Source organism: Heptranchias perlo, chromosome 12 (assembly GCF_035084215.1).
Source record: "Heptranchias perlo isolate sHepPer1 chromosome 12, sHepPer1.hap1, whole genome shotgun sequence".
Taxonomy (NCBI): domain Eukaryota; kingdom Metazoa; phylum Chordata; class Chondrichthyes; order Hexanchiformes; family Hexanchidae; genus Heptranchias; species Heptranchias perlo.
In genome coordinates, this window is record NC_090336.1 from 9,530,904 (window position 1) to 9,551,754 (window position 20,851).

General features: G+C 43.6%; 1 protein-coding gene across 2 annotated transcripts in view; it reads left to right on the plus strand.

The window, feature by feature from the left end:
- pdhx (pyruvate dehydrogenase complex component X) overlaps positions 1–20,851 on the plus strand; it is a 205,286-nt gene that overhangs the window by 141,354 nt on the left and 43,081 nt on the right. For both annotated transcript variants that reach the window (XM_067993632.1, XM_067993633.1), the window contains 2 exons: positions 10,178–10,236; positions 14,924–15,082. In XM_067993632.1, coding sequence (XP_067849733.1) covers positions 10,178–10,236; positions 14,924–15,082 — 218 coding nt within the window. The remainder of the gene's footprint in view (positions 1–10,177; positions 10,237–14,923; positions 15,083–20,851) is intronic.

Below are 20,851 nucleotides of genomic sequence, written 5' to 3' on the forward strand. Positions count from 1 at the left end.
CTTTAACGTAGTAAAACGTCCCAAGGTGCTTCACAGGAACGTTATCAAACAAAATTTGACATTGAGCCACATAAGGAGATAATAGGACAGATGACCAAAAACTTGGTCAAAGAGGTAGGTTTTAAGGAGCTTTTTAAAGGAGGAGAGGTAGAGAGGCGGAGAGGTTTAGGGAGGGAATTCCAGAGCTTAGGGCCTAGGCAGCTGAAGGCACGACCGCCAATGGTGGAGCAATTAAAATCAGGGATGAGCAAGAGGCAAGAATGAGAGGAGCGCAGAGATCTCGGAGGTTTGTAGGGCTGAAGGAGGTTATAGAGATAGGGAGGGGCAAGGCCATGGAGAGATTTGAAAACAAGGATGAGAATTTTAAAATCGAGGTGTTCCCGGTCCGGGAGCCAATGTAGGTCATCGAGCACAGGGGTGATGGGAGAACGGGACTTGGTGCTAGTTAGGATACGGGCAGCAGAGTTTTGGATGAGCTCAAGTTTACGGAGGGTGGAAGATGGGAGGCCGGCCAGGAGAGCATTGGAATAGTCCAGTCTAGAGGTAACAAAGGCATGGATGAGGGTTTCAGCGGCAGATGAGCAGTGGCAGGGGTAGAAATGGGCGATGTTACGGAGATGGAAGTAGGCGGTCTTGGTGATGGAGTCGATATGTGGTTGGAAGCTCATCTCAGGGTCAAATAGAACGGCACGGTTGCGAATGGTCTGGTTCAGCCTCAGACAGTGGCCAGGGAGAGGGATGGAGTCGGTGGCCAGGGAACGGAGTTTGCGGCCAGGGATCAAAGACAATGGCTTCGGTCTTCCCAATATTTCGTTGGAGGAAATTTTTGCTCAGACAAGCAATGTGACAAATGAGAGACAGTGGAGGGGTCAAGAGAAGTGATGGTGAGGTAAAAGCTGGGTGTCGTCTGCGTACATGTGGAACCTGATGTTGTGGTCTAGCCTGTCCACATAACTGAAGTTCCTCATTCCTGGTATCTCTATTTATGACTGAAATGCAATCTCAAACTAAGAGTTGCTAAGATTACGCTGGAGGAAATGTTCTAATAGGATTTAATACTGGAGTCATTGGCTTCTTGTACTATACAGTCCAGATAAGCCACTCTGTTTAATGTCCTATTACAAGCACTGAGAAGTATCGCAGAGACATCAATCTTTCTGCTGCTGAATAATCTTTACATTTTTTTGGTGTTCATGTTTTTCTATGTTGCACTCGCCAGTTATTTTCTATCCATTGAATATTATATAGTTGATCGACAACTTGCATTTATATCACACCTTTAATGTAGAAAAACATCCCAAGGCACTTCACAGAGGTGTAAGGAAAAACATAAGGATTAAAAGAAAGTAGAGTTGAGTCCATGTGATGGGATAATTATACACCAGACAAAAGCTGCCAGTATAACACACAGACGCCTGGTTTATGATGTGATACCACATTCATGCACATCAGTGGTTATGAGGGACCATTGTTTATAAAATTAAATGGCAACACTTTCATCTAATCAGTTTTTTTTATTGTAACTGTTGCAATTTTCAGTATTTAGACTAATCTTCTCTCTTAATCGCAGACCTTATGCCTAGGATCGGGAGGTTGTATCTTTACTACACTCTTGCACTCACATAAGGATTAACGATCGCCCTACTTGCACTAATCTGCATGTTGGATTTAGCAAGAGACCTGCACTGCACTCCCAACCCTCTTCAAAATCAGTGATAATATCAGATGGATCTGAAACCAATAATATCTTTATTTATAACTAAATTATATGAAGCTCTAAACTCGATAAATACTAACAACAACTTCCATTCATAGAGTGCCTTGTGTAAAATAAATCTCAAGGCACTTCACAAATAAGCATATGGAAAACGGTGCTCAGCCAGGAAGGAGAGCCTATGAGGGTGACCAGAACCTTAGTCAAAGAGGTGGATTTTGAGAAGGTGTTTAGTGAGACAGTTCCAGAGAATAGAACCCAGTGCCGCCAATGGTGAGTAAAAGGGCAGGACACAAGAGACGAGGAGCAGAGAGATTGGGGAATGATATACATCTGGATGAGACTATTGCAATAATATGGGACGAGGCCATGGAGGGATTTGAAGATAAGGACAGTGATTTTAAACTTCAGGCTTTGGAGAATAGGCAGCCAATATAGGTCAGGGACAACTGAGGTAATGGGCGAGCTGGACATCGTATAGGGTAGGAGGATATAGGCAGCAGAGTTTTGAACAAGTTGGAGTTTAGGTAGGGTAGAGGATAGCAGAGAGGAGACGTTGAGTCTGGAGGTGACGAAGGATGTATAAGGGTTTCAGTGGTGGAGTGAGTTGGGTAGAACAGAGCCGGGTAGCGAGTGGTCTGAGTACGAAGATATGGAGGGTGTAATATGTGTCTTTTTATTTTTGATGGTGTATCCTTCACAGGGATACCATGTAAATAACCCAGTTAATATTTAATCAGAAAAAAATTGAAGTATTTTTACAAATGGATAATTTAAGAACATGTGTGTGAGATATATAGATGTACATATCTCACCAGGCTCTCTAGCATGAATAAGATAATTGAAATCTCAATCGAAATTTGATTTTGATTTTATTACCAGCCACATATATGAAACGCTGCATCAATAAAAGCCCCAGGATTTCGTCCTGTCCATTCTCTTTCTCTTCCCCCCCGCCCCCCCCCCCCCCCAGCCTTTTCGGTTGTCTTGTTGCAAGCACTGTTCCCGATTGAGAGGGCAGGTGACTTGCTGCTTGTCTTGTGCTAGGGCTGTTATGTAACCATTGCTCAATGTCCTTTGATCTTTCCTCTCTGAAGAAGTGTCTTTCCAACCAGCACAGGCAAATCTCCGTAACAATGAGGCGGATTCCCACTCCAGTGTGGTGCGTTCCAGTATGGCCAAAGTGTTTAAGATATGATGGTGTAGCAGTGGACTCGCCCATCTTCTCACAGAATTGGGGGTCAACTAATGGCACCCCTAAAGATGTGTCCTGTCATCTAATACACTGAATGATGGAGGTGGGGTGAAAGACCGCACCTGGAGCACTGTGAGCAGTTCTGGGCACCGCACCTTCGGAAGGACATATTGGCCTTGGAGGGAGTGCAGCGTACCTTTATTGGAATGATACCTGGACTTCAAGGGTTAAGTTACGAGGAGAGATTACACAAATTGGGGTTCTATTCTCTAGCGTTTCGAAGGTTAAGGGGTGATCTGATCGAAGTTTATAAGATATTAAGGGGAACGGATAGGGTGGATAGAGAGAAACTATTTCCGCTGGTTGGGGATTTTAGGAGTAGGGGGCACAGTCTAAAAATTAGAGCCAGACCTTTCAGGAGCGAGATTAGAAAACATTTCTACACACAAAGGGTGGTAGAAGTTTGGAACTCTCTTCCGCAAACGGCAATTGATACTAGCTCAATTGCTAAATTTAAATGTGAGATAGATAGCTTTTTGGCAACCAAAGGTGTTAAGAGATATGGGCCAAAGGCAGGTGTATGGAGTTGGATCACAGATCAGCCATGATCTTATCAAATGGCGGAGCAGGCACGAGGGGCTGAATGGCCTACTCCTGTTCCTATGTTCCTAAAGTGGGCAGCCAGAGACATGGGGTTACTGTGAAACCCCAATGTTCAGGTTGGGCTGAGAAAGCAGTCACATGTCTGTGGCTCATAGTTAGTGCTCTCTGAAGTCCTTTCTGATTCATCTCTGGTACAGTGCATTGTCATCCAACATAATCCCTGCTAAAGCACATTGCTCCAGACTAGTTCTTGCTCCTCTTATTTCTGGAGCTGCCTGCTCATGTTTAACACTGCTCCGACAAGAGCTGAACAGAGACGCTTTTGAGCACAGATTTGGCTGTTCCTGACTGGTGTGGAAATAAAAAGACTTTTCCATTGTATGAAATTTTAAGTGCTTCCTCTATAATCAACAGCCATGTATTTAAGTGATAACCTTTTTGTGTCGAGCATACACTTAATAAGCAACTCGGGTTCTAAATTTAGAGGCCATTCGTTGTCCCAAAACACCGTTAACTATGTAATATTTGAGTACAAATTGTTAAGTTATTGAATGACATTTAGAAACAGGCCATGATTATATTGCGAAACTGTTCACATTCGTAGTTCGCAATGTCATTTTAAAATGCTTCTGCAGGCTGTTGCTTGCAGGAGATCATCCTGTTTATGAATCTGTACCAAGTGCATGGCAGCCTTTACAGACTCCATATCTCACATACCAAGACTCCATGTGTGACCCCTTACTTTACCCTGCGCAGACAGTGCCCGACCCCGCACTGAGCGCGGCACGGACGGTGCCCGACCCCGCACTGAGCGCGGCACGGACGGTGCCCGACCCCGCACTGAGCGCGGCACGGACGGTGCCCGACCCCGCACTGAGCGCGGCACGGACGGTGCCCGACCCCGCACTGAGCGCGGCACGGACGGTGCCCGACCCCGCACTGAGCGCGGCACGGACGGTGCCCGACCCCGTACACAGTATACACGATCGCTGCTTCATGGACATCCTATAATGTACGGTCAGCTGATTCACGGAATTTGACACCACTCCCCACACGGACTACACATGTGGCTGGGAGTGCCACAGGGGCAGCAGCTGGAGTAAGAACAGGGCTCCTTGGCTTGCCTGTTCATTACCTGCATTTGTTTCTACATTCCAGTCGTTGAGTTGAAAAAAAAACGATGGCCCTATGTCAAGGAGAGACCCACTCTGGATCAAGATTCATTGTTCACTGCTAACCGCCCCAAAATGTCTGTTCCAATTGAGCGTTCATAGCTGAAGAGCTTCTCTCTTTTCCCCCCAACCCCAATTTTAGAACACTTTCAATTCACAGTTGGTAAATTTTTAATCTTAAAAAAAAAGCTATTGTCCTAAAAAGCAACTATTGCCTTAAATTGTACCATGGGATACAAACCTACAAATGCTTAATAGGTTTGTCTGAAAGCCCTCTCTCCACTCCTTTAGCAGAGACATTAAACACACTTCTTTTAAATACATTCCATTGGTATTCCATGGTATTATGTTAGGGCCTATGCCAATTCTGTGGGGTTGGTCAATACAGTGCTTGAATCTGATGTTCAGGCCTGGGCATGTTTTTGGCAATTGGCTGAAAATGGGCAGGAACATAGCACATTATCGTCAGAAACAGTTAAAATAAAAGTTTGCTGCACAATTCAAAAGATCAACAGTAAATTATGAAGAACCTAAAAACTATGAATGATCATAGAATCAAGGCCTGTTACAACACAGAAACAAGCCATTTGGTAAATCAAGTCTGTACTGATGTTTCTCTCCACTTGAGCCGCTTAGTCTAATCCCAGGCTCCTGCTCACTTCCCATACCTTTTTGATATTCTTCCTTTTTCAAGCAACCAGCAAATTCCCTTTTATAAGAATTTATAGACTCTGCTTCAACAACTGTTTGTGGCAGAGAATCCCACATTCTAATCACCCTTAATATAAAGAAATTCTAGCTTCCCTTTAATTCTTTTTGCAATTATCTTCAGTTTATGTTGTCTTGCCACTGTCCACGAACCAGTGGAAACGATCTGAGTCTATTGGCCGGAGGTGCCGTCCTTCGGATGAGACGCTAGACCAAGGCCCCCTCTGCCCTCTCAGGATGTAAAAGATCCCGTGGCACTATTTCGAAGTAGAGCAGAGGAGTTCTCCCCGGTGCCCTGACCAATATTTATCCTTCAACCAGCACCTAATAACATTTAACTCACTGCTGTTTGTGGGACCTTGCTGTTCACAAATTGGCTGCCACGTTTCCCAACATTGCAACAGTGACCAGACTTCAAAAGTACTTCATTGAGGTGCTTTGGGACATCCTGAGGTCATGAAAGGTACTACTTAAATGCAAATTCTTTCTTTGGTGCGTTATCCCTCCTTGCCTTTCTTTCCGACTCCTGCACTGTCACTTTGAGTGCACCCCAAAGTTCCACCTTTCGCCTACCTCCTTTTCCTCAGTTACATGTTGCCCTTCAATGACATTATCCACAGGCATAGGGTCAGCTTCTACATGTATGCTGACGACACCTAGCTCTGCCTTCACTATACTACATGACCACAACTGTACTATCAGATTGCTGTCTGACATCAAGCCATAGATAAGCTGGAACCTTCTCCAATTTAACGGTGACCAGGCCCCCTCCAAAGTTTCGGTACATTAGCTCAGCCGTGTCCAAGCTGAGGTCCCTGGACCATATCCAGCCCTAAGCCCTCGCAAACGAGGCCGTGACGCCCAGGGCACTCAGTTCTACTGATGCGATTTAGTCCTATATATTTCTTATTTTCTGATTTGCCCTTTTTGAATTTTATGGGCCTGGAGGTTTGGTAAAGGCTGTTCTCTGCAGGGTTGCATCATTGATGGATAAATGGCTAATCCTATCGTATCAAGAACTTGGCATATATGTAAATTAATGGGAAAATGGATCTAAACTTCACATGTGACCAACGAGACTCCTTGATACACATCCATTCCGTCCACAAAGACAAAAGCTTGGACACCTCTGCTTGAGCCCCTGATTTAATTCCCCTTCCTGGATGCTCACTCAGGTTGAACTGGACTGTGAACAACCCCCATGTTCTGTTTGACTCTGAGCTGAGCTTCAAGCTCCAAATACAATCCATCATTCAGACTGCTTGCTTCCACTTCCACAGAATTTCCTGACCCAGCCCTTAGCACACCATCACCAGTGCTGAAACCTTCAGAATGCTTTTGTTATCTCCAGGCTCGACATCTCCCAATGCTTTTCTTGCAAGCCTCCTGAGCTCTACCCAACATAAGCATCAACTTGTCCAAACTCTACTGCCCACAACTTGTCCCACACTAAATCTAACCCACCCATCACTCCCGGTCTAGCCAACCTCCGTTGTTTCCCTATCACCCCACACATTAAGTTTACAGTCCTTGTCTTCATTTGTAAATCTCTCCTCAGCCTTACCCAACCTCTGCAAACCTCCTCCAGCTTTTCGACCCAGCCTGTGCCATTCAGTCCTCCTGTGCAATGCCTCATAGGTGGCCGAGCCTTCAGCCGTCTCTGCCCTACTCCCTCGCTAAACCTCTCTGCCTTTCCAGTTCTCTTCAACCATATCAGTCATATCTCTACTATTACTGTTTGGTGTCCATTTCTCTTTAGTGAACCCCTTAGGGTGTTTATTAATTTAAAGGTTTCCTCAACGATGGCAGAGTCCAGCACGTGAGTGCAAAAGACAAGGCTGAAGCTTTTGCAACCATCTTCAGCCAGAAGTGCCGAGTGGATGATCCATCTCGGCCGCCTCCCGATATCCCCACCATCACAGAAGCCAGTCTTCAGCCAATTCGATTCACTCCACGTGATATCAAGAAACGGCTGAGTGCAATGGATACAGCAAAGGCTATGGGCCCTGACAACATCCCGGCTGTAGTGCTGAAGACTTGTGCTCCAGAACGAGCTGCACCTCGAGCCAAGCTGTTCCAGTACAGCTACAACATTGGCATCTACCCGACAATGTGGAAAATTGCCCAGATATGTCCTGTCCACAAAAAGCAGGACAAATCCAATCCGGCCAATTACTGCCCCATCAATCTACTCTCAATCATCAGCAAAGCGATGGAAGGTGTTGTCGACAGTGCTATCAAGTGGCACTTAATCAGCAATAACCTGCTCACCGATGCTCAGTTTGGGTTCCGCCAGCACCACTCGGCTCCAGACTTCATCACAGCCTTGGTCCAAACATGGACAAAAGAGCTGAATTCCAGAGGTGACGTGAGAGCGACTGCCCTTGACATCAAGGCAGCATTTGACCGAGTGTGGCACCAAGGAGCCCAAGTAAAATTGAAGTCAATGGGAATCAGGGGGAGAACTGTCCAGTGGCTGGAGTCATACCTAGCACAAAGGAAGATGGTAGTGGTTGTTGGAGGCCAATCATCTCAGCCCCAGGACATTGCTGCAGGAGTTCCTCAGGGCAGTGTCCTAGGCCCAACCATCTTCAGCTGCTTCATCAATGACCTTCCCTCCATCATAAGGTCAGAAATGGGGTTGTTCGCTGATGATTGAATAATGAAGCAGTCCGAGCCCGCATGCAGCAAGACCTGGACAACATCCAGGCTTGGGCTCATAAGTGGCAAGTAACATTCGCGCCAGACAAGTGCTAGGCAATGACCATCTCCAACAAGAGAGAGTCTAACCACCTCCCCTTGACATTCAACGGCATTACCATCGCCGAATCCCCCACCATCAATATCCTGGGGGTCACCATTGACCAGAAACTGAACTGGACCAGCCATATAAATACTGTGGCTACAAGAGCAGGTCAGAGGCTGGGTATTCTGTGGCGAGTGACTCACCTCCTGTGTCCCCAAAGCCTTTCCATCATCTACAAGGCACAAGTCAGGAGTGTGATGGAATACTCTCCACTTGCCTGGATGAGTGCAGCTCCAACAACACTCAAGAAGCGCGACACCATCCAGGACAAAGCAGCCCGCTTGATTGGCACCCCATCCACCACCCTAACATTCACTCCCTTCACCACCGGCCCACAGTAGCTGCAGTGTGTACCATCCACAGGATACACTGCAGCAATTTGCCAAGGCTTCTTCGACAGCACCTCCCAAACCCGTGACCTCTACCACCTAGAAGGACAAGAGCAGCAGGCACATGGGAACAACACCACCTGCACGTTCCCCTCCAAGTCACACACCATCCCCACTTGCAAATATATCGTCGTTCCTTCATCGTCGCTGGGTCAAAATCCTGGAACTCCATTCCTAACAGCACTGTGGGAGAACCTTCACCACACGGACTGCAGCGGTTCAAGAAGGCGGCTCACCACCACCTTCTTAAGGGCAATTAGGGATGGGCAATAAATGCCGGCCTCGCCAGTGACGCCCACATCCCATGAACAAATTTTTTTAAAAGGTGCTATATAAATGCAAGTTGCTATTCTAAACATTCAGCAGATTAGAGTGTGCTGCAGCCATCTAATATTCAACATTCTTCTACAGTGCCAAACAGTTATCATTAGATTTTTTATTCCCCCTTCCTAGTCCCAACTAATGTAGTTGGGAGAGGAGTGGTCAGATAAGCACATGCAAGACGAAGAAAAATTTCCAAGCAGGTGGAGGGTAAATGCTGACTTGGTTGGGCTGAATGGCCTGTTTCCATGTTGTAACTTCTATGGATTTATATGTTCTCTCTCTTTCTAACTGGATAGCAATCCAAGGGAACAACCTTGGTTGACGTTTCCGCTCCTGAACCCACGTTGTGCCCCTATCACTGCCCTGGTTGAGATAAGGTAGCTCAGTACAGATGGGGATCAAACATGGGACCTTCCTGGCCTGTACGGCTCACCGATCACTGGGTAAACTCATTGAGCCCTGGGAGGTAGGGATGCTAAATATTCAGAATGATTGGGAGCCAAGGGATTGCTGTCCAGGATGGATCGATCCTTTCCCACATCATTGAAAGGCGCTTCCCAGAGGCAAACCAAGTGGTGTGAATCACTTCCGTCAGAGAGCTCTGTAAAATGAAACCAGAATGGAGAACAGCGAGGGAGGGAGGAGAGCCAGGGAAGTGAGATTCACCTGAGGGGACAAGGACACTTAGAAGAGAAAACCAGGGGAAAATACAGAGAGACTGGGAAGAAAGTGGCAGATGAGTAGGAGGACATTATGTACGGCAGTAAAGCACAGAATACACACTTCCACTATCGACCTCATGTCTGTGATATAAATACGTATATCGGCAGTCTGCATTAAGAAACTGTTATTTCCACTATATCTTGGCCACCTGAGGCCCATCTGAACAAAGAGTGATTTTTTTTTTACAAGTTTTGGATACTCTGCAAATAGTATTTTTCCCATAAATACTTGTTGAAAAATATTGTACAATATGAACGAAATTTGAAAATATCACAAGTGCCTTCATTCATACTAATGTTGGCTCACAGCCTTTATTTAACTCAGCTAATTGTCCTTAGTCCTCGGAAAGCCAAACATGTGTCACATCTGCTGGGACACTATTCACAGCAACAGAGGATGGGTCTGTATAGGAATGTCCGAATTACATTAGCATTCCACTGCCTGAGCAACCCTTCTTTAAACACTGTGCTAATGAAAAGCTGCACTTCTATCACAGTAAATCCCTGCAGTCTCATTTGTTTTTATTGTGTGTTTTTTTTGTAGATGATATCAAGGTCTCGGTGAATGATTTCATTATCAAGGCAGCTGCAGTCACACTGAAAGTAAGTGGACTCTGAAAGAGGAATGGTACAGTGTAAGAGGTTCACTTAACATCTGGAACGGTAATGTCATTCAGAGTCTCGTCATGGACCTGACTAGAGCCCCCGAGCCTAGAAACGTGAGTTGAGATATCACAGAGCTGCTTGATGGAACCAGTTACAATGCCTGCTATGTACATTTATACTATGAAAAGTAATAGGGGGCATCTTTAACCCTGCTCTGCCAGGACTGAGGGATACACAATTAAGCCTGATCCAAACCCCGACAAAACCCTCAAAGCAATGGAAACAAGAACAGAAAATGCTGAAAACACACAGTAAGTCGGTCAGCATCCATGGAGAGAACAGAGGGGATCAAAGTTCAGGAGTCTTGATGAAGAGCCTGGCCCAGAAAGTTGATCCCTTTGTTCTCTCTCTCCACAAATGCTGGCCAACCTGCTAAGTGTTTCCAGCATTTTCTCTTCTTTGCAGCTTTTTTTTGTCCCGGAAATGAGTGGTTGGACAACACATAGCCTCAGTAATTGACCGCTTCTTTTAACCACTGACAGGAAGCTATCTGTGCAGCGTGAGTATCCTGATTGTGAACATGACAATATCCTTCAGGAATCTCTTTAGCCCTTTCCCACCACCGCAGGGACAGTGCTAATCAAAGACAGCAAACAAATAGAATTGCTCGGATTTTAAAGGCCAAGAACAAGCTCCAGCTGTGCCCTGAGGAAGGCTGTGCTAATGAGCTATTGAAATAATTAACAAGTGATTGAATATTCCTGTTCCTCAAAGTAAGCAGATGGTTCTGTACAGGTTAGATTTTACAGACCAACATAATTTTTTCCAATTTTTGTATAAATTTGCCCATATATAAAATGTATATTTTAAACATTGAGACCCCATTAGATGCAGCTGGGGATGAGTAACACATGCAGAGACACCCAATTTAAAAAAAAGTAAAATACTTGCCTAATTTAAAATAAATCAAAAATTCTTTGTGTTTAAAGGGACCTTAATAATGAGCCTCCTTTTGTAACTACTGCCATGCATCAAGATGGTATTATTAGACTACATTCGAGAATGAAGTGATTGAAATTTCATTGTTGTAATGATGCCTTGCGAGTGCACATCACGGAGTGAGCTAGTTAATGTAGAGAGGTGGGAACAGAGTGAGAGTAAGGGCTTCTAAAATGGGAATTTGATGAGAGTGAACATTCAGTGCAGAGGTGTGGGGGAGGGGCTGCTAAGTAAACTAGTTGATGTTATAGGCAAGTATTATAAGCTTTAAAGTGGAGTAAACTAACTAAACCTAAAAATGTCAGCACAGGAAGGGACAGTGATGTGTCATTCCTGCAAAATGTAGGCGATTTGAGCATCATGTGTTGACATATTGGGATATATATATTTAGGGCAGATTAAATAGATAAGAAAGGAGGCCGTGTGGCAATATTGATGAAAGAGAGAATAATGCTGTAGAGAGGGTTGATGTAGACAAGCAAGGGGTAGAGACAGTCAATATGGTTAGAGTTCGAAGATTAAAAAAATGACTTGTTACATTAGTAGGGGTGTGTTACAGTCCTATAAATGGGGGAAGGAAATGGAAGAGGAAATCTGCAATTGGATTAGCAAGATGAGTGGGAATAACAAAGATTTTAATTATCCACTTATCGATGGACACTTATGGACAGCGAGGGAGTAAATGGAGAAAAGGGAATGGAATTCCGAAAATGTGTACAGGGCTCCTTCAAGCAGTATGTTAGTTGGACGGAGGCATTGCTAGATCTGGTTATGAGTAAAAAAAATAGATCAGGTGGATAAGCTAAAATGTGGGTGATCACCTTGGGAGTAGTGATCACAATATGATAAGGTTTAAGATCCAGTTAGAAAGGGAACAAATCAGTACAAAAACGAGAACACCAGGTTGGATTAGGGCAGATTTTAGAAAGAGGAGGAGCAAGCTAGCTGAGGTGAAATGGAAGGGGAAACTGGCACACAGGACTGTAGAGCAACAGTGGAATGTTTAAAAAAAGGGATTGTGAAGGTACAGAATAATACTTTCCATTAAAAAAGAAGGAAACTCCTTGCCGTTTTAGGATGCCATGGAGAAACAGAGGTTAGAAACTGATTGAAATTGAAGAAGAGGACCTAGGAGGACTATAATATTAAGGATGATAAAAAACTAAAGGAGAAGATGAGAAAATAAGAGGTTAAGAGTGGGATATGGAAAGATAAGAAAAAATTTCAAAAAACACCAAAAGAAACAGCAAAGTATTTTACAAATATATCACTAAAAAGGGAATTGTTAAAAGCGAGGTGAGGGGAGAAGATTGCCAATTTGTACATGATCAAAAAATGGTGGAGATATTTAATAAGTACTTTGCATTGGTCTTTACTAAAGGGAAGGATATTGGAGAGGAGGTCAATTCTGAAGCAGCTGAGAGCGGGATGAGTGATATTATGATGGATAAAAGAAAATTTTAGATAAGTTAGTTATGCTAAAGGAAGACAAAGCGCCAGGGCCTGATGGGATGCATTCTCGGATCCCAAGGGAGATAAGGGTGGAAATTGCCTAGGCCCTAGAAATTATATTTCAGGGCTCTATTAAATGTGGATTTCTGTGGAAGGACTGGAAAGTTCCCAGTGTAATACTAATTTTTAAAAAGGTTGACAGATTAGCTTAACATCGTGGTAAGGCAAATTTTATAGTCTTCAATTAAGGATGAAATTGCCACATATCCAGATAAAGGGAAAATAGTTAGAAATAGCCAGCACAGATTTCAAAAGGAACGATTGTGCTTGACAAACCTCATAGAATTCTTTGAGGAGGTAACAGACGTGGTAAATGGCAGAAATGCAGTGGATGTAGTGTACATGGGCCCAGAGTTTCCGCTAGATTGCATTGGCTTTTTCAGCGCAATCCGGCCAAATCAGCGCAGAATTTCGATTTATTCTGGCCGTAATTTGTGGCCAGCTTATTTACGAGTTTCCGTGATGTTTTGGGCAGGTTAAAAAAAATTGCGCTGAAGCTAGCCCTGCCCACAAAACTGGCCACGGCCCACCCACTCGAAACAACGAAGATGGTGAGTTTCCACAATTACACTAACCTGCGGCCGTTCGAGGAGGGTTTTAAAATTAAGCTTGTTTTCTTATGTGCAAAGGCACTAGTAGGCATAGTTTAAATGTTTTTCAATATTAGAACATATTAATTTACTAAGAAACTGACTAGTGTACACCAATGAAAGTAGTAAATGCTTCAGTATGGTTTATTTGAGTTATTTTCAATTCAATTTTAAATCAGGTTACTCACAGGCAGAGGACTGGACACCTTACTTGAAAATGCTTTTTTTTAAGTGATAAACCCATTTTCAGCTGTATTAATAAAACTGCACCAGGTTACCACTCTTAAATACATCTCTTAAGTACATCAATGAGTATATTTGATTATAAAAAAATAAATAAACGATTACGCTGTGATAAGCTGCTGAATTGCGCTGATTCATAGCAGATTTTATGTTTGTGATTATGTTAATGCATTTTAGCGGAAGCTCGGCGTGAAACGGGCCAGTGCAGTTTTCACCCAAATACCAATTCCGCCCAAAGCGGAACTTCCAGGGCCACGGACTTTAGGAAAACTTTTGACAAGGTACCACACAGGAGATTGCTAGAGAAGATTGAGGGGTATGGAAAGTGGGAGGATAGAAAACTGGATTAAAAATTGGTTAGAAGAGAAAACAGAGAGTAAGAGTTAAGAGCAGTTTTCCAGAGTGGTTGGAAGTGGTTAGTGGTGTCCTACAGGATTCAGTTCTGGGGCCACCACAGTTCACCATGTTTATTGATGCAATAGATATACGCCTAGCTGGAATGGTGTCGAAATTTGCAGATGATACCAAAATAGGAGGTATAGTTTATTCTCTAGAAGACCAGAGGAAGCTGCAAAGGGAGATTCATAAGATGGGGGAATGAGCCAAAAAGTGGCAGACGGAATTCAATGTCAGTAATTATGTATATTGGTTTTAAAAAAATAACAGCAATAATTATACTCTAAATGAAAGATGCTGTGGAGAGCAGAGGGATTTGGGGGGTACAAGTTCACAGAACATTAAAGGCAACATCTCAGGTTGATAAGGCTGTGAAAAAAGCTAATGGAATTCTAGATTTATCACGAGGTATCATGAGCCTATTTAAAACGGAATAAAACCTCAGAATACTGTGTGCAATATTGGGCTACACACTATGGGATGGATATTGAGCCTTTTGGAAAGGGTACAGCAAAAATTCACTAGAATGCTGCCTAGTATGAGGAAACACAAATATGAAGAAAGACTTGCATAATTGGGTCTTTTTTTCAACAGAACAACGCAGATTACAGGGCGATATAATAGAAGTGTTTAAAATTATGAAAGGATGGGACAGAGTAGATAGAAACAGACAGTTGGCAGTAGTTGAAGGGTCAAGAATCAGAGGCCATAGATACAAGATTAAACATAAGAGATTTACAACATAATTCCACAGCCACAGAATCTACAGCAAGCATTGCCACAAAGAAACCGATTGAGGGCAAATTGCCTCTATTTTTAACACTAGCATTTTGTTCTACATCTGCGCTTCAATTCTTTCTGACATCTGTATCTTTTTTCCTCCGTTCCCGCCCCCCCCCCCCCCCCCACCACCTCACTTTTTCTCAATGAAAATTCTTCTGAAGCAAATGCCAGATGTGAATTCCACCTGGAGCGACGAGGGCCCTCGTCCGCTGAGCTCCATTGACATCGCAGTGGCGGTTGCTACGGAACGTGGCCTAGTTACACCAATCGTGCGAGACGCTGCCACCAAGGGAATAGAGGAAATTTCCACCACGGTCAAGGTAGGACACGAGGGTCTCACTGTGGTGACAGAAAGCCGCAACATATTTAACCCTTCCACCACCGCACGTCGATCTAAACAGCCTGCCTGCCTTCTAGATGGCATTAACGTATTATCTTAATATTTCTGTTCAAGTGATTTGATGCTATCTTTATTCCATCACTTTTTGTTACTCAGTAAATAAAAATGAGGCAGATCTCTTCACATCACAGTTTTTCCCAAATGGCACCACATTTTGGTCATGTCATTGGCCATGTCTTTATTTTGTCCCCTCGTCATTCTGTCATATTTCCCTGGCTGAGCGAGTTCACTAGAGATGGACTTCAGAGTACGTCGCCAATGCTGGACAGTCACTGGTTACTGTGGAGGTGGGTCCCTATGAACAAGTGCCTGGTTCTCTGCTCAGCACCTCTTCAAGGCAGCCCAGCTGAGCATGGTCATCAGTGTTTTGTAAATTAAACATACAATTTAATAAGAATTTTAGCATACTTAAGAAAACAATAAATGAACAGAAATTCAAGACAGCTTCCAAATAACATGATTGTTGCTTTCCTTAGAACTTCCCATGAGCAGCACTGACTTTTGGGAGGGTAATGGATGTCTGGTACCAAAGCTGTTCATGGTTTGAAGCCTCTCGGCAAAGGCCCTGCAGAGTGATAGAGTGGCAGGACTCGCTTTCACACCTGTGACGCCCCACAAACTAAGGGTGCATTTACACTATAACAATAGTGCAAATACAGCCCGAATCCAGAGTCAGGGCCTGACCTGACACCAGAGCAAAGGGGGGGAATCTCACTCCGCTTCACTTCGATTTACACTGTATAAGTTTCACATCACTTTGCACCAATGCTAAACTTGTAGCGTGAATGAACCCTTACAATATCCATGCTCAGCTGGGCTGCCATGAGGAGGTGCTGAGCAGAGAACCAGGCACTTGTACATAGGGACCCACTTCCACAGTAACCAGTGACTGTCCAGCATTGGCGACGTACTCTGAAGTCCATCTCTAGTGAACCCGCTCAGCCAGGGAAATATTGCAGAATGACGAGGGGACAAAATAAAGACATGGCCAATGACATGACCAAAATGTGGTGCCATTTGGGAAAAACTGTGATGTGAAGAGATCTGCCTCATTTTTATTTACTGAGTAACAAAAAGTGATGGAATAAAGATAGTATCAAATAATTCTACATGAGGTATTTATTATAAGTGTATTTTTGTTTGTATTTCATTTTGTTTGCGATTGCTTTTCTTTTTGCAAGGATGAACTTCATGCTCTTCAAGGGGAGGGATGTTAGTCCTGGGACATGGAACGCCACCATGTTTCAGGCACCCAGTATTAGCATCAATAATCCCGGGTCAGATATCGTACAGTTAGATGTACAGTAAAACTCCAACTGCAGAGTAGCACACCTTATCGCACCAGACATATTCTACTTCCCACACCAACCATCCTGTGATCTCTCTGAATGAGATTGCCAATCTCGTGCCAAACAAGGAGAAGTTTGTAATGGCAACCCTCCAGTCATCAGGCACAACGTCCATATCGAAGGATGTTTGAAAGATTGTGGTTAGCGCCTCTGTTATTTCCTTCCTGACTTCCCTCAGCATTCTCGAGTGTGTTGCCCTCAGGGCTTGGTGCCTTTTGCACTTTATTCTTCCTCCAATTTTTTCAGTACTGTTTCCTTATAGTTTCATTCCCACCACTGCACTCTACTTTGCCTTGATTTTCACAGAATTCATTTAATATCTCTGCCATTCCTTTATCCTCCATTAGATTTCTTTTTTCCTCTCTAATCAGCCCTACCCTTTCTTTATTTTTTTTCCTTTTTTGTATGTTTATAAAAATCCTTTTCTGACCTGTGTTACCTACCAATTTTTGTTCATAAGTCTTCAGCCTTTCTAAACTCTCTTTTGCTTCTCTATATTTGCTATAGTCAGCTTAATTTCCTTTTGTATTATTAGCCCTAGATTTCTCTTCTTTATGCTTCTTTCTTTAAGTCTCAGTTTAATTTTAATTTCTCTCATTTCTATTCATCTGTTTCCTATTGTTTGCACCCTGTTTTATTTACCAACTTTTCAATTCATTTTGTCTGGCCGACTTCCCTTTTTATCTCATTTAAACTGGCTTTTTCTACAGTCAAATACCTTGACGCTGACTGTTCCCTCTCCTGACTGTTCCCTAGACAAATACCTTTATCATTGACTGCTCCCTAGTCCAATACCTTTATCATTGACTGTTCCCTAGTGAAATACCTTTATCGCTGACTGTTCTCTACTTTTCAATTTTTATATCAAACCTAACTATGTTATGGTGGCTGTTGCCCAAATATTTCCCTACCCTAATATTACATACATATACCTCAAACCTCCCTCTATCTGTTTGGCAGTCGTAGTCATTTTAGTCCATCCTCCTTCTGATCTGATTTTTTTCTGTCTTATCTTACAACACTCCATGTTACTTTTGCTCTCAGTTCTGCTTCCTCAACTAATTGTTTTCCCTTTCCCCCACCATATTAGTTTAAAACCTTCCTTTGCTCCAGTACTCTCTCAGCCAAGGACATTGGTTCCATCCCTGTTCAGGTGAAGTCCATCCATCCTGTGCAAGACACTCCTGCCCCAGAACTGTTCCCAGGAATCTGAACCCTTCCCTCCTACACCATCTCTCCAACTATGCATCTAACTCCCTTATCTTCCAGTTCCAATTTTGACTAGCATGTGGCACTGGGAGTAATCCTGAGATTACCAACCTTTAAGTCCTGCTCTTCAATCTAGCTCCTTCTTGCTGAAAGTCCCTTTGCAGAACCCCAATTCTATTTCTCCCTGTGTCATTAGTTCCAACATGAACTAAGACATTTTGCTTATTTCCCCTTCCGTCTCCAAAATCGTTTGCATTTGCTCCATGATATCCCATACCCGGTCTCCTGGGAGACACGTACCGTTTGGGACCCTTAGATGCAACTGCAAAAGCACCTATCTATTCCCCTGACAACAGAATCCCCTATTACTACTGCATTTCTGCACTTCACTCCTCCTCCTCCTTTGGCACCCACTTGCTCTACGGTGCTGTGGTTCTGGATGTGGTTGCTTCCCTCCCAAGTTGTTGCCATTGCCACAGGTACCTGTTTGTCAATTCACTGCTCTCAGGTGATCCCTGCACTGCCCTCCTGTTTACTTTTCCTACCCTAATCGATGGTCACCCACTTTCCTTTCTCACAACCCACTCTGCCTGAAGGGTGACACAAATGGGAGGCAGTGTTGCCATTTGATTCTCAAGCGCAGGAACCTTGGACATGAGGACAGACAATTGGAGACACTTCCTCCCCATGTGGTCACCCCAAACAAGGCATCCAGGATCCACATCACAGGCTTCGACAGTCCCCACATACTGAACTGAACGCTTCTCTTGTTAAAAATTTAATAAAATGAAACACAACACCTCAGTGGCCAACTGGACCTCAAAGTTAACCCCCCCCCCCGCACTGAGCCAACCCCACACTCTCCTGGATTTTTGTGTTCCGCTGCTCTCTCGCAGCTCAAGATTAATCTCCCGTTAGTCAGCAGATGTTTATAATGTAGAAACATAGAAAATTTACGTCACAGAAGGAGGCCATTTGGCCCATCATGTCTGTGCCGGTTGAAATAGAGCTACCCAGCCTAATCCCACTTTCCAGCACGTGGTCTGTAACCTTGTAGGTCACAGCACTTCAAGTGCATATCCAAGTATTTTTTAAATGTGATGAGGGTTTCTGTCAGGCAGTGAGTTCCAGACCCCTAATACCCTCTGGGTGAAAAAAATTTTCCTCAGCTCTCCTCTAATCCTTCTACCAATTACTTTAAATCTATCCCTCCTGGTTATTGACCCCTCTGCTAAGGGAAATAGGTTCTTCCTATCCACTCTATCTAGGCCCCTCATTATTTTATATACCTCACTTAAATCACCCCTCAGCCTCTGATCTAAGGAAAACAACCCCAGCCTATCCAATTTTTACTCATAGCTAAAATTCTCCAGTCCTGGCAACATCTTCGTAAATCTCCTCTGTACCCCCTCTAGTGCAATCACATCTTTCCTGTAATGTGGTGACCAGAACTGTGCGCAGTACTCAAGCTGTGGCCTAACTAATTTTTTATACAGTTCTAGCATAACCCCCCTGCTCTTACATTCTGTGCCTCGGCTAATAGAGGAAAGTATTCCATATGCCTTCTTAACCACCTTATCTATCTGTCCTGCTACCTTCAGGGATCTGTGGACATGCACTCCAAGGTCCCTCACTTCCTCTACACCTCTCAGTATCCTCCCATTTATTGTGTATTCCTTTGCTTTGATTGACTTCCCCAAATGCATTACCTCACATTTCTACAGATTGAATTCCATTTGCTACTTTTCTGCCCACCTGACCAATCCATTGATATCTTCCTGTAGTCTACAGCTTTCCTCCTCATTATCAACCATACGGCCAATTTTTGTAACATCTGCAAACTTCTTAATCGTGCCCCCTACATTTAAGTCTAAATCATTAATATATACCACAAAAAGCAAGGGACCTAGTACTGAGCCCTGTAAAATCCCACAAGAAACAGCCTTCCGGTCACAAAAACACCATTACCCTTTGCTTCCTGCCACTGAGCCAATTTGCTACTTTCCCTTGGATCCCATGGGCTTTTACTTTTTTGATCAGTCTGCCTGTGGGTCCTTGTCAAAAGCCTTGCTAAAATCCATGTATATTGCATCAAGCACACTACCCTCATTGACCCTCCTTGTTACCGCCTCAAAAAATTCAATCAAGTTAATCAGACACGACCTTCCCTTGACAAATCCATGTTGACTGTCCTTGATTAATTCGTGCCTTTCTAAATGACAATTTATCCTGTCCCTCAGAATTGATTCCAATAATTTGCCCACCACCGAGGTTAGACTGACTGGCCTGTAATTACTCGGTCTTTCCCTCGCTCCCTTTTTAAACAACGGTACAACGTTAGCAGTCCTCCAATCCTCCGGCACTATGCCTGTATCCAGTGAGGATCGGAAAATGATGGTCAGAGCCTCCGCTATTTCCTCCCTTGCTTCTTTTAACATCCTGGGATACATTTCATCGGGGCCTGGCGATTTATCTACTTTCAGAGATGCTAAACCCCTTAATATCTCCTCTCTCACTATGTTTATCCCATCCAATATTTCACACTCCTCCTCCTTCTCAACGTATAGTCCAACTACTACAGGAGAAAGCAGCCAATCACAGAGGAGCTAATGTAACCAATTAATTAACCGATTACCAGCTCAAACCAGGTAAGGTACTAAACAAATATGTTTAAACATGTTGTGTTACCTTAACAACTTGTGTTTAAAGGTTCACTGGTTCTTAAACATGTCAATTTCATTCAACTTGATTACTGATTAACTTGACTTGTATTTCGGAGTCGGGACTGCAATCAGCTAGGTTAACTCAGTGTATGGCTGGTGTAGTATTACACTACATGCATAGCATTTCTAAAAAAAAGTGTTTATTTTTAAGTTGCGACAAAAGATAGATCCTGCTGCTGGAGAATTCCACAGATATGTTAATGAGGCCTTAGGTGGCATTTGTGGCCCAGAGTTTCTGTAAATGTACAGTTGTTTTATTGTATGTGGCTCAAATCCTGTCCAGTGTCTCAAGTCACACCCAGTATTACTATCTGCATATTTTAGGGCAGTGCAGGGGTGGCATTTTTAACATGGGTTATGAGGTGTCATTTGGGGAATGCTGAAGGTTATTGTTTATGGACCAGAGAA